This window comes from Colias philodice, chromosome 12 (genome assembly GCF_061535455.1).
Source record: "Colias philodice isolate Cphi_HAF_F1 chromosome 12, ilColPhil1 Martin Lab GWU primary, whole genome shotgun sequence".
Lineage (NCBI taxonomy): Eukaryota > Metazoa > Arthropoda > Insecta > Lepidoptera > Pieridae > Colias > Colias philodice.
The window spans coordinates 11,645,207-11,659,016 of record NC_143097.1 but is presented as its reverse complement, the minus strand read 5'-3'; the positions used below and the strand labels follow the sequence as shown (position 1 = coordinate 11,659,016).

The 13,810-nt window shown below is 35.1% G+C and overlaps 1 protein-coding gene across 3 annotated transcripts in view; it reads right to left on the bottom strand.

Annotated features, from left to right (window-relative positions):
* Positions 1–13,810, bottom strand: part of SA1 (stromal antigen) — a 30,054-nt gene that overhangs the window by 1,883 nt on the left and 14,361 nt on the right. For 2 of the 3 annotated variants that reach the window (XM_089701771.1, XM_089701773.1), the window contains exons 13-17: positions 10,801–10,931; positions 4,132–4,302; positions 3,601–3,804; positions 3,316–3,448; positions 1,862–1,916 (exon numbers count right to left, since the gene is read on the bottom strand). In XM_089701771.1, the coding sequence (XP_089557897.1) occupies positions 1,862–1,916; positions 3,316–3,448; positions 3,601–3,804; positions 4,132–4,302; positions 10,801–10,931 (694 nt within the window). Of the gene's footprint in view, positions 1–579; positions 1,917–3,315; positions 3,449–3,600; positions 3,805–4,131; positions 4,303–10,800; positions 10,932–13,810 lie in introns of those variants that run through there. The other variant, XM_089701774.1, reaches the window with a different exon arrangement.

Sequence of the window (13,810 nt, the reverse complement as noted above, 5' to 3'; positions counted from 1 at the left end):
TATTAATCATGATAGAAACGATTTCATACCTGCTTCACTGATCAATTATCTTCAGTAAATAGACTGGGAATCGAACCCATATATTTTGTAATGTTCAAATGCTAACTACTTTACCGCGCATATACATCTTAATAATCATCATCTTGAACACTTTAAACTACATTAGATTAGAATTAAGTCATGCAACAATTACACAAACATAACAAAACAATTAACATATACTATTACTCATTGAATGTAAAACTTCACCAAAGTACTTACCTTCACCAAAGTACGACCAACAAAACTTTTTTAATATTTCATAGACTATACCTTACCTTCACACGTACAGGTTACACACATCCTGCTAAAATAGAACATCCATACAAAATAAATTACACTCATACAGTCACGCTATAATTGTACTAACACGAATAGTACACGCACACACGCACACGCGCTCACGTACACACACACACACGCACACGTTATTTCACTCACACATACGCACAACTAAGATCGTATACATCACTCACACTCGCAAGATTCCACACGCACACACACGTATGGGGTATGGGGTAAATAAATTACAACAATTATAAAAAAATCTATTTATTATAAAAAATATAATTCTAACAATATCTGTCTACAACACAACTAATGCTACACTACACTACAACTTACACATAACAACATTTATTATAATAATACATATTATAGATGTAATTATATTCATTTTAGGGCTGATTTTTCAATCGTTGGTAAACTTATTCATCGAATAACGTATTAAACTACCATTTTAAAAATGTATTCTAATTGTCCGTATTTGACAGTTTACGTGACATTTTAATATTATCTTGTAATACTTTATTGGACGGATAAGTTTTAATCAAGCATTGAAAAATCGGCCCTTAGAGGAATATGTTGGCATATATGTGTGTCTTTGATATAAATTATCCCTATAGTTAAGAAAACTACATACAAATAAAAAATAAGGAATTATATATTATAATTCTGGATCTTAACTTAATTTGAACAACATTTTTGTCAGAGAAAATGTATTTTTAAGATTTCCTTCGAAATCCAAATCTTTGATTGAACGAGTCCATCATATTCCCGCAAAAACGTTCATATTCGTGAAAGTAAAATATAATAGTGAATAATAATAATGAATGTAAATTATTAAATAATTATAAAGTAATTAAAATAATCTAACTCCTTCACCATCCACATTCTAACTACAACGAAGGCACGGGCGGTAAACTTTTTATACAGCAAATTGAGACACTATTAAAAGCAACATATAATTCATTATTTAATGAATTAAATATACAATGCTTTTAATTATATTTAGTTTTATAGCATTCAAATGGTTTATAAATGAGAAATTTATTTAAAAAATAGTAAAAAAAAAACATGATGCTTTATAAACATTGGCGTAAAAACTAGACTCACAATCACGATCAAAATTGTCCGAAGCAAAAGTCTGCCTAGCTGTTTATTAGGCAGAGTTTTCGAATGATGAATGATACTATCGTATCGACAAGAAATAAGCTTTAATTTTAAGTGGCGATTGTAAGTCAAGTTCTTTATAGTATGTCAATGTTTATAAATTAAAACTTTGAACGGATTCTGAATGCTTTAAAAGTCTATAAGTTATAATGTACTATCGTAAAATCAAACACAAAACCGTTCTTGTTATAAATACTATAGTATTTTGAAAGAAAAGAAAACCAGCTGAATAGATTTCGATTAAATTGTTTATATTGACTTATTTAACATTTCGAGTACATATTAAATAATTGATTTAAGAACTTAGAAGACAAAAAGTTTCCCCCCGTGCCTGTATACATGACACATCTAGAGCACAGATAAGGCTCACCCCTCTTGCTCCGAGTCTGCGTTTTCTTCGCCCTCCTCCTCCTCTGTTTGGCCCTCTGTAATGTGTGAAATAATTATATTTTAATGTAAAGATGTAATATTTGATCCATAGATCGATTGTATGGATTAATGATTATTTAGCTTATCTATACCAATCTATCTATATCTTATATATAAAATTCTCGTGTCACAATGTTAGTCTGCATACTCCTCCGAAACGGGTGGACCGATTCTCATGAAATTTTCTGTGCATATCGGGTAAGTCTGAGAATCGGTCAACATCTATTTTTCATATGTACCACGGGCGAAACCGGGGCGGACCGCTAGTATATATATAAATGAATTGCTGTTCGTTAGTCTCGCTAAAACTCGAGAACGGCTGGGCCGATTGAGCTGATTTTGGTTTTAAAATGTTTGTCGTAGTCCAGGGTAGACCTAAACGGTGAGCAAATAAGGAAAAATTGCGAGTAAGATAGAGTAAGACGACAATTCCATTTTCCCATGTAAAAGTTGAGCACTTCTTTCTGTCAAACATTTGACGGTATTTGTATTCTCAGTTCCACTCGAATTGAAGAACACATTAAATAAAGACTTTTGAATCGACAACATAATATCAACTTTGCTCATAACATCGTGTATTTAAATTTCAAAATATAAAAATAATTTTGATTTTCGTACTTGTCAAACATTAGTAGTCAATCCTGTCAAATACGCTAAATATTGTTTGACATTCATGCGTTCAAAAATGTATTTTGTGTAAAATAATTAAAAAGTAAAAAGGGTGAATAAACTTTTGTCTGTATTTTTTTTAAATCAATTATTGAAAAGTGCAATTAAAGTAGATACATAAAAATTCCTCAAATATTTGTGTTTACGCGTGCTTTCAGAAATTGATAAGGTATTTTCGGTGACGAAACTAACCAAGAAGGATAGTTCGATTAAGTATTTTAAAAAAATCTTTAAAAATGTAAAGATTCTGACAATTATTTGTTGCGATTTCGTCGACTGCTTCAAAAATATTGCGTTGATATAATAACATCTAAGATAATAACTTATTTAGGTGCTTAGGTGCTATTTTATCGGCGACCTACGCAGGTAGCCCAAGTCATACGCTTGAATATGCGCAAGATGCAATGACATAATGATATGTTCGTCATTATGGTCGCCCTGGATCTATCCATTACATTTACATGAAATCCAAAATGGATGGAAATTATTCTACTGCTGCTTAAAAAAAAAGAAAAGATTAAATTAAATTAAATTTCTATACCTCAGGAAAATTTTTATAAGCCAGGAAAATATCTATACGTCAGGAAAAATTCTAAAAGCCAGGAAAATTTGTATACGTGAGGAAAATTTCTCTTTGCCGCAAAAATTTCTATAAGTCATGCCCATGCATCGAGGAAGGCCATAAGCTACATATGATTCTGCTAAGAGCTAGCGGTGTGTACTCACTGTGCCTGCGCGCGTAGTGGCGGCGGGCGGGCGGCGCGCGCTCGTCGGGCGCGTCCGTCACCAGCGCCGTGCGGTACGCGAGCAGCGCCGGCCACTCCTCCGCCCACTGCGCGCCGAACTTGCTGTCCACGAACTGCGGACAGAGGAGGTATTATAAAACTTTCGATCAATTGGAATGACAATCGCTAATCACTACTTGTTATCATCAGTACGCGTTATAGTGTATTATATAGTTCGTCGTGTCACGATGCTCCGGATGCTGTGCTACTGTAACACTGCGCTCACCTTGAGCACCTGCCGCTTGTCCTGGCGCAGCAGCTTGGCGCAGAACTCGGCGAGCGGCTCCAGGAACAGCAGGTTGGGGGGCGGCACGTGCGGCTGCAGCTCGAGCGCGGCGAAGGCGATGCCGGCGCGGTGCAGCGCCACTAACGCCTCGCGGTTCTTCACCGCGTCCAGACCGAACATCATCGAGAAACGCTTCGCCAACTCCTGCGCACACAATCGACACAAACATTATGCAGCAATGTGACAAAAAAGCTTCTAAATGGAAAAATTGTGAAGTTAACACGCTTGAATCATAAAAAATAGCGTGTGCTGAGCACACGTGTCAGAAGTGAAACTTCTTTGACAAGATTCAAAGATACCAAAATCGTTGCGTTATTCCATTACGTGACGGTACTACCATGTCGCTTAATTTTACTCCCAACGCGCCTAAAAAAAGATCCATTTCAAAAAGCTGTTTACAATTCTATTAAAGGAAGATACCCATATTAGCTGAACTATATATTTTTTTTTTAGTAAAAATAAAATATAAACCTTGATCTCAGTGAACTCGGTCATATTTCGCTGCACGTTGGGGTGCTTGTTGCGCAGTTCAGTGAACAGCGCCTGCATCGCCAGCTCCATGGTGAGCGCGCAGTTCAGCTTGTTGATCTCGCGCGCCTTGCTGAGGGTCGCCTTTATTATGTCGCCGTAGTCATTGTAGCACTGAAAAATGACACATATTGTTATAAAAATACAGGTGGTTTCAGTTTGTCACAGATAATGTCATGGACATTGAAAACGATGACAAATAAACACAATACAACATGCAAATTTATACTAATTGCGGTACAATAATGTTTTTCACTTCGCCAGAACCAATCTATATCATCATCATCATCAATACATATAATAAAATTCTAGAAAAGTGGTGTCTGTACAATGAAAATATGTAAAAAAAAATTAGCAGGGGTTATTATTAAATCGATCCCAAACCCAAAACTGTAGTTAAAAAATTTTTTGTCTGTTTGTCTGTTTGTCTGTATGTTTGAACACGCTAATCTCAGAAACGGCTTATCCGATTTCGATGCGGTTTTCACTAATATATTGTGGTAATCTTCATTTAACATTTAGTGTTTATTTCATGTCAATCGGTTCATAAATAAAAAAGTTATGACCATTTAAGTACTCACGGCGAACATTTGCTAAGGATTCTATGGTACACATATCGGTCAATTAAGGAAAGCTGGCATGTTCACAGTACTCACACTTATGCAATTTCACTTACAGTATGTTCAAAAATAAATGCGACTCTAGTTTCATTTTAGACTTGAATTGTAAAATGGTGCGTTGTAGATAAATATATGCAAATATAATTACATACTTATGAAAGCTCTCATAATTTACCTGTAAAATTATAATTTAAAAGTAAGTAAATCAATTGATGAAGTTAATTATTTATTCTAATAATAATCAATTGGATAAAAGTATTAATAATCATTCAATTATCAAATAATAATTAAATTTCAGGTCATAAAAACAATACAAATAACACGTGCGCTTACTCCCAACACACGGATGGTTGTTTTGATAATGATTTAAATAACGGGCGTTTTTTTAATAATGTGATAACTCTGATTATTAATTAGTAATTTGATTTTTGAAAAAAAAAATGCCGATTTTAGTCAAAATTTATATTTTTCTAACAAGATCCTTATCATCCAAATTTCCACCTTAGTGAGAAAAATTGACATTTCTAATGAAAATGAACAAAAAATTAAATGATTTTATTAAATACTGTAAATAGTCTATAATTCTTCCATTTACTGTATCACAAAATTCTTCATAGATTTTTAGATATTCGTACTACACCAATTACATCACCCTGTATTTATAAACAATTGCAAAATATGACACATACATAGGCCGGGAGATACTGACACAAAATTTCGGGTCATTTGTAACAGGATGGCGGTCTAGAGGGGTCTTAGTACGCAATGACAAAAAGAAAAATGATGGTCAGAACGCTGGTACCGGCGGACTAGTCGCGTGGGCGTTAGTCACACTCGTCGGATAAATAGCGAAAGTTCAACGATTTGTAACACAAAAATTTTAGAATTCACCGATAGCCCATAAAAAAGATGTAGGCGGTAGTGTCATGCCATACTTTTCCGGTGTAACTTACAGCCCCCCATACCGATGCGATGCGTTGATTAAAAAAAAAAACAATTCAAACATTTGTACCAGGCTAACTTTTGCACAGGTAATCATCATCGTGCAGACATTTACGAAAATCGCCATGCCATACTTTTCGGACGATTCCAAATGGCAAGCATACCGCCGAAAATCTGCAAAAAAAAAAATTTTTTTCGCCAAACAATTTGTACCAGTAGGTATTGCATTTGGATTTTTGGAGAGTATTTGATAAAATGTGACCATTATTATATTTGCCATACTTCTAGTAGGGGGAAAAAGTGCTGCCATACTTGAAAATTAATTTATTCGTCACGTTTCAAAAATACGACTGTACAATACGTAAAATAATTTTTTACAGTATGGGATTATTATATTCTGTTTGTTTGTATACAATTCTACCTAGAAAAAAATATCGCAGATTGCAAACATGGGGCGGATGATTGTAAGACTTAAGCCAAAACGTAAAAAAAATTAAAAGAATTGGCGATTTGTACCAGTACGGCATTTTTGGAAAGTATATGATGCAACGTGACCATTATTATACATATTTGCCATACTTTTAATAGAGGGAAAAATTAGTGCCATACTGCTACAAATCGTTCAAACTACGAATAAAATCTTACAATAAGAAAAAAATCTTATACACATTCGCCACCTCCCACAGGTATGGCATTATCACACTTCTATTTATAATCATTCAGGAGTTGTTGAAAAAAAATGTAGGGTGGTACAAATCGTTTGGCGAGAAAAAAAAATTCAAAAATTTGCTAATTTTCCGCGGTATGGCGACCATTTGGAATCGTCCGAAAAGTATGGCTTGGCGATTTTAGTAAATGGCTGCACGACGATGGTTACCTGTGCAAAAGTGAGCCCGGTACAAATGGTTGAATTGTTTTTTTTAAATCAACGCATTCACGTCGGTATGGCGGACTGTAAGTCACATCGTAAAAGTATGGCATGACACTACCGCCTACATCTTTTATAAGGGCTATCGGTAAATTCTAAAATTTTTGTGTTACAAATCGTTGGACTTTCGCTATTTATCCGACGAGTGTGACTAACGCCCACGCGACTAGTCCGCCGGTACCAGCGTTCTGACCATCATTTTTCTTTTTGTCATTGCGTACTAAGACCCCTCTAGACCGCCATCCTGTTACAAATGACCCGAAATTTTGTGTCAGTATCTCCCGGCCTAACATGTGCAATGTGTAAATGTGTTGACGTTCCAGCTCTTCTTAATATACCTATACAGTGTACGATAAAACGTAAGTTATCTGTTATACGCTACAGTTATGTCCAAGTGATCATAATATCGAAAGTCCCCAAGGGTGGGGGGGTAAGCTGAGGTAGTAGAGGGGAGGGGTCAAATTAAAATTATACTTATTTCTAGGTAAATTTTATACATAAAATGTCCTTTTTAAATTATGTATTATATTATATTTTTAACCCAACCTAACCGCTGTGTGTGTGTTTGTGCCACCGTAGCTCGCTAGCAGGTAATCCGAATTAGATGATGTTTTTTTGTTAGGCAGGTATATAGTTGTAAAAGTGGGAATGAAAATAACTAAAGTTGTCGAATATACTTTAGTGATATATTAAATGAAAGTGAACGACCTATCAGTAAAAATAAGTCAAATTTTACCAAAATCGGTTCATCCATTTATTTGATATAGGTATAAAAGTGGTAGATAATAAAAAAAGTGAATTTTGACTCAAGTGACATATGAAATGAAAGGGCATGACGTGTAAAGTATAATTAGACATATTTAATCAAAATCGGTTCATCCATTTACTATACCTATATACAGGGTGTAATCGTTAAGTGTGCACAGGTGATTTTTCCGTAAGTATTACAGATAACAAAAAACTTTAAACTGATATCGAAAGTACTTAACCTAATGAGTAAAATGGCCGTAATAAATTTTTAAAACTAAATCGAGAAATATCAAAAAAATTATTATCTTTAAACCCTCCCATACATTAAGTATGAAATATGAATATCCCGTATACATTTAATATGAAAGATTTTAGCTTTCTTTTTCTTTTTTGGTTTTCTGCTTTAATTACTTCGCAAATTTGAAGTGGCATTTTCCACGCTTTTTCCGGACATTTTCACGCATTTTCCGGATATTTTCCGGGGATTTTCCGGGCATTTTCCAGGCATTTTCCCCGCTTTTTCCCGACATTTCCACGCATTTTCCGGATATTTTCCAGACATTTCCCTGCCATTTTCCGGTTATTTTCCGGGATTTTCCAGACATTTTCCGGGAATTTCCCAGGCATTTTCCGGGGATTTTCCGAGCATTTCCCGGGGATTTTCCGGATGTTACCCAGACATTTTCCGGACATTTCCCTGGCATTTTCCGGGGATTTTCCACGCATTTCCCAGGCATTTTCCGGACATTTTTCAGGCATTTTCCGGGGATTTTCCAGGCATTTTCCGGATATTCTCCGGACATTTTCACGCATTTACCGGATATTTTCCGGACATTTTCACGCATTTTCCGGATATTTTCCTGGCATTTTCCGGTTATTTTCCGGGATTTTCCCAGGATTTTTCCGGGGATTTTCCGAGCATTTCCCGGGGATTTTCCGGATGTTTTCCAGACATTTTTTGGACATTTCCCTGGCATTTCCCGGGGATTTTCCTGACATTTTCCGGGGATTTTCCAGACATTTACAGGCTATGTCAGGGAAATGTCCGGAAAATGCCTGGAAAATTCCCGGAAAATATCCGGAAAATGCCTGGAAAATCCCCGGAAAATGCCTGAGAAATGTCCGGAAAATGCCTGGGAAATGCGTGGAAAATTCCCGGAAAATGCCAGGGAACTGTCCGGAAAATGTCTGGGAAACATCCGGAAAATCCCCGGGAAATGCTAAGAAAATCCCCGGAAAATGCCTGGGAAATTCCCGGAAAATGTCTGGAAAATCCCGGAAAATAACCGGAAAATGCCAGGGAAATTTCTGGAAAATATCCGGAAAATGCGTGGAAATGTCCGGAAAAAGCGTGGAAAATGCCACTTCAAATTTGCGAAGTAATTAAAGCAGAAAACCAAAAAAGAAAAAGAAAGCTAAAAATCTTTCATATTAAATGTATACGGGATATTTATATTTCATACTTAATGTATGGGAGGGTTTAAGGATAATTTTTTTGATATTTCTCGATTTATTTTTAAAAATTTATTACGGCCATTTTACTCATTAGGTTAAGTACTTTCGATATCAGTTTAAAGTTTTTTGTTATCTGTAATACTTACGGAAAAATCGCCTGTGCACACTTAACGATTACACCCTGTATTTGATTAAATATGTCTAATTATACTTTACACGTCATGCCCTTTCATTTCATATGTCACTTGAGTCAAAATTCACTTTTTTTATTATCTACCACTTTTATACCTATATCAAATAAATGGATGAACCGATTTTGATAAAATTTTACTACTTTTTTTACTTTACTGTATAGGTATAAGTGGGAATGAAAGAAACGAATGTTGTCAAATATTGTGATAGTACCTACCTAAGTGATATTATATCAAATGAATGTGCATAACGGGTGAATTACAATTAGTAATGTTTTATCGAAATCGGTTCATCCGTTTATTACATATAGGGCACTTTAGGGGTGACAGTGGTTAGATAAATAAACCAAATGAAGCATCAAACGATAGGATATAACGTAGGTACATATAGGTACAATTAGATAATATTATTTACATCAAAATCGGTTCTGCCATTTTCTAGGGATGGAAAGGGAAGGGTTGAAAGGCTGTGAAAGAAGAGGGGGACATGGGAGCGAGAGGATAGCCACACCCTGGAAATTTTGAACTCTTCTGTAACAAAGTTTTATAGCTCAGTTTAGTTTTAATTTTACTAACAGTTATTTTGTATTATTTATTTTATTTCTTAACTGTAAAATAATCTGTAAGTACTTATAATTTAGTTGTTTATGGTAGTACGTGTTTCAAGACGTGTTTACTCAATAATTGTGTGTTAAGTAGTAACTACTATGCAGTCACTATTCCACGCGGACGAAGTCGCGGGCACAGCTAGTATGTATATAAAAATGAATTGCTGTTCGTTAGTCTCGCTAAAACTCGAGAACGGCTGGGCCGATTGACCTGTTTTTGGTTTTAAAATGTTTGTCGTAGTCCAGGGTAGGTCTAAACGGTGATAAAATAAGGAAAAATTGCGAGTAAGATAGAGTAAGACGACAATTCCATTTTCCCATATAAAAGTTGAGCACTTCTTTCTGTCAAACATTTGACGGTATTTGTACTCTCCGTTTCACTCGAATTGAAGAACGCAATAAATAAAGACTTTTAAATCGACATAAGTCCGGAAAATTTCTAAACGTCAGGAAAATTTGTATACGCCAGGAAAATTTATATACGTCAGGAAAATTTCTATAAGTCAGGAAAATTTCTATACGTGGGGAAAATTTATATAGATGAGGAAAATTCATTTAAGTCAGGAAAAATTTTCCAAGTCCGGAAAATTTCCATACGAAAGGAAAAATTCTATAAGCCAGGAAAATTTCTATACGTCAAGGAAATTTCTGTGTCGGGAAAATTTCTATAAGCCAGCAAAATTTCTATAAGGAAGGGAAATTTCTATACGTTAGGAAAATTTCTATACGCCAGGAAAATTTTGATAAGACAGGAAAATTTCTATACGTCCGGAAAAATACTACTGAACCGATTACAATGAAATTTAGCACACATATAGAAGGTAACTTGGATTAACACATAGGGTAGGTTTTATCCCGGAAATCCCACGGGAACGGGAACTATGCGGGTTTTCCTTTGAAAACGCGGGGCGAAGCCGCGGGCGGAAATCTAGTTAATAGATAAAATTGTGAAATGTTACCATTTCTCCAAAAATAACGACACTTCATTACCCAAAGTTGAAGAATTGCTTGGAATAAATATGCTTTCGAAAGAAATTACTACTTCAAAAATTATTTTTCTTAACAAAAGTTTCAAAACAGGGAAAAAATATTCCTTTTTAGTACTTCCATCAGCTTACCTTAATATAATGCTTGAACACGTCCACAGCGCGTCGTATCGGCGCCACGTTGTACACAATGAGCTTGCAGTACGCGGCGAGGAAGTTGCGCCGCTTGTGCAGCTCCTCTATGCGTCTCTCGTCTTGACCGTCTAAAATTCGAGATTTAATTGTCAGTTTTTTTTTTAACATTGAGCAAACTAAGATTATAAACCTATTAACGTATTTATCTCCAGTCAGTCAAGATATTCAATTCACAATAATTACAAAAGTTTTCAAACTTCGGTCAAGTGAATGGTTCATTGGGACGACAATATACCTCATTTTGCAACCTTGTCGCAGTCCGGAACTGCAATTAAATTATTTTTTGCTGTATGGTCGTGAAAAAAATTCCAAAAGTTCTGCAAACTTGGGGAAGTTTTCGATATAATATTTCATATCACAAGTGTACGGAACATCTTTTAATATTGAATATTAATGTTTTTTTTTTTTTTTAATTAAACTGAATGAGGTGGCAAATTTGTAAATGCATCAGAATAGATGTTTTCGAAGTTCGCAACCAAGTTCCAAAACTTTCCGAGACCACCTTACTCGAAAAAATGACCACGAATTAAAAATAATTATAAAAATAAACATGTTCCGGTCAACGAAAAAGGTTGCAAATTTATACAACCGTTCGGTATATATTTCCGATATCTGTGTCAAGTTTGCAGAACTTTTGGAATTTTTTTCACGACCATAGAGCAAAAAATAATTTAATTGCAATTTGAACAATGTTCCGTACACTAGATTGATTGCAAATTTAATACGTGATATGAAATATTATATCGAAACCTCCCCCAAGTTTGCAGAACTTTTGGAATTTTTTTCACGACCATACAGCAAAAAAATAATTTAATTGCAATTTTAACAATGTTCCGGACTGCGGACAAGGTTGCAAAATGAGATTTATTGTCGTCCCAATGAACCATTCACTTGACCGAAGTTTGAAAACTTTTGGAATTATTGTTAAATTTTCGATTTCGAATGTCGATTCTGACTGTAACGTGGGGAAATATAATATAAGGATATGTTGATATGTGATCAATTGAAATGTTGTAAAGAATGGTCAAAAGGAATAAAGTGCTGTCAAAAGATTGTAATTTAGTTGTGTCTCAATCCCAAGATCTTGTACAACAGTACAGTTCATATTTTTATTCTAGCTGATAATTTGGTAGCAAAATTTAATTCTGCAGAAAATGACAGCGCCAAATTTTAAAAATTTAATTACACACAACTCAGACCTTGAGATTGAGATATTTTTTAAAACTGCTGGCATAATATGAATGAATCGATTGTTTGTATTTGAACAAAACAATTTAACCAACTTCTACTTTACAATCTTGTTTTCGTTTAACAAAAAGAAGTATGCAAAACCAGTTTGTCATTTGATGAGATGAACGGTACAGGGCAATTAAAGTCACTGAAACATCGTCGTAATTGTTTAATTTATTATAATCAATAGTTCAAATCTGATGAATCAGGCTCAATCATTTTCATTATGAACATGCATGATGCATGCACTGTCCGAAACAATATAAGCTCAATTCGTTAATTAACCAAATTGTGAAATGGATTGTGTCATCGATGATGTTCTTGAGTCACCAAGTTTGATATCGTGCAGGCGACAAAGCGGATACGCAAATTGGTAAGATTTTAAAATGATCATTGCATCGTAATTGCTAAGGATATATCTGCGTGTTGATCTCGAAACGATACTGCAAGCGACTTCAAGAAAGTAACAATTTATTTTCGACGATCTTATTGTATCAGACTCTACCATAATTAAGGCATAACTCTGGTCTTTAGTTCCGGAAATTATTTCAATTTCTCATGAACGCTTGAAATAACAAAAAAAAATCTTAAAGTAATGTTATTGAACACCGCCGTCAGTATCGTGTCGCGAGCAGCGGGCGAATTTTCCCTTAGTAATGTTAGAACAAAACGCATCCGCTAAGTCGGGGTAAAAATATGCATTATTAAAAATATTGCACAGGAAACTGCCCTCATTTTAATTTTTAATGTTGTCACAGTCCGAGACAAGACGAAGCTATGATTGGTCGTCGTCATTATGGGACGAAGTACAGAAGTTAGGGACAGGAGAAAAGCTCCGTAAATATAATTATTCGTTTCGATAGAATAAGAGATATTAACAAGACACTTTGACTACTATCATATATCTTTAGACCAGTTAAAAACTTTCAATTTTTTTCAATTCAGAGACAAGAATTCGACAGATTGTTACAGTACACGGCATTACTAAGGCAAAATCCGTGAATGTGATACAGCTAGCGGGAAGCTTGTGCTTACCGGCACCGCCGCGCCGCGCCGCACATGCAACAGACAGCTCCGTTAGCCCTACACCACCAAAAACAACTTCACCAATACCATCAAGCCTTCATTTTTACCCAAAAATAATCCAAGCCCATATATTCTTAGACCTATAAATTCTTAAGCTCAAACATTTATTTATTTATCTCAATAGAAACTGCTTTCCGAATGGTGGTAAATGTAAAAAATATGTAATGACGATTCAAAAGTGCTTCTAGAAGAAGTCTAATGGAATAAATAAATGTTTAAGTTTGAGTTAACGAAAGTTTGTTTAGAAGTGCTTTTAAATAATTAGAGCGGCCGCACACGGCCCGCTTCACGCAGTTAAGACCGACAGCTTGAAGCCGCGACATTGCGGTGAACTATAGGCATTAATTCATTGCCGTACACATGACCGTTTGAGCGTCGCTACGTCGCTCAGTCGATAACTGCTCAAGCTGCCCGTGTACGGCCGCCCTTAGAATACAGAAATAAATTATTTTCTCTGGAGAAGATCAGACATTTTTTTGGAATCAACAAATTGTATATTCTATAAAAAGGGTAAAATAACTATAAAGAAAAAATACCCTTTTAATGATATCATATGTTGGACAATAAAAATCACTAACCTAAAATTAATTAGCGGAACGGGAAGAGACTACGTAATAAAAAGTCACCGTAT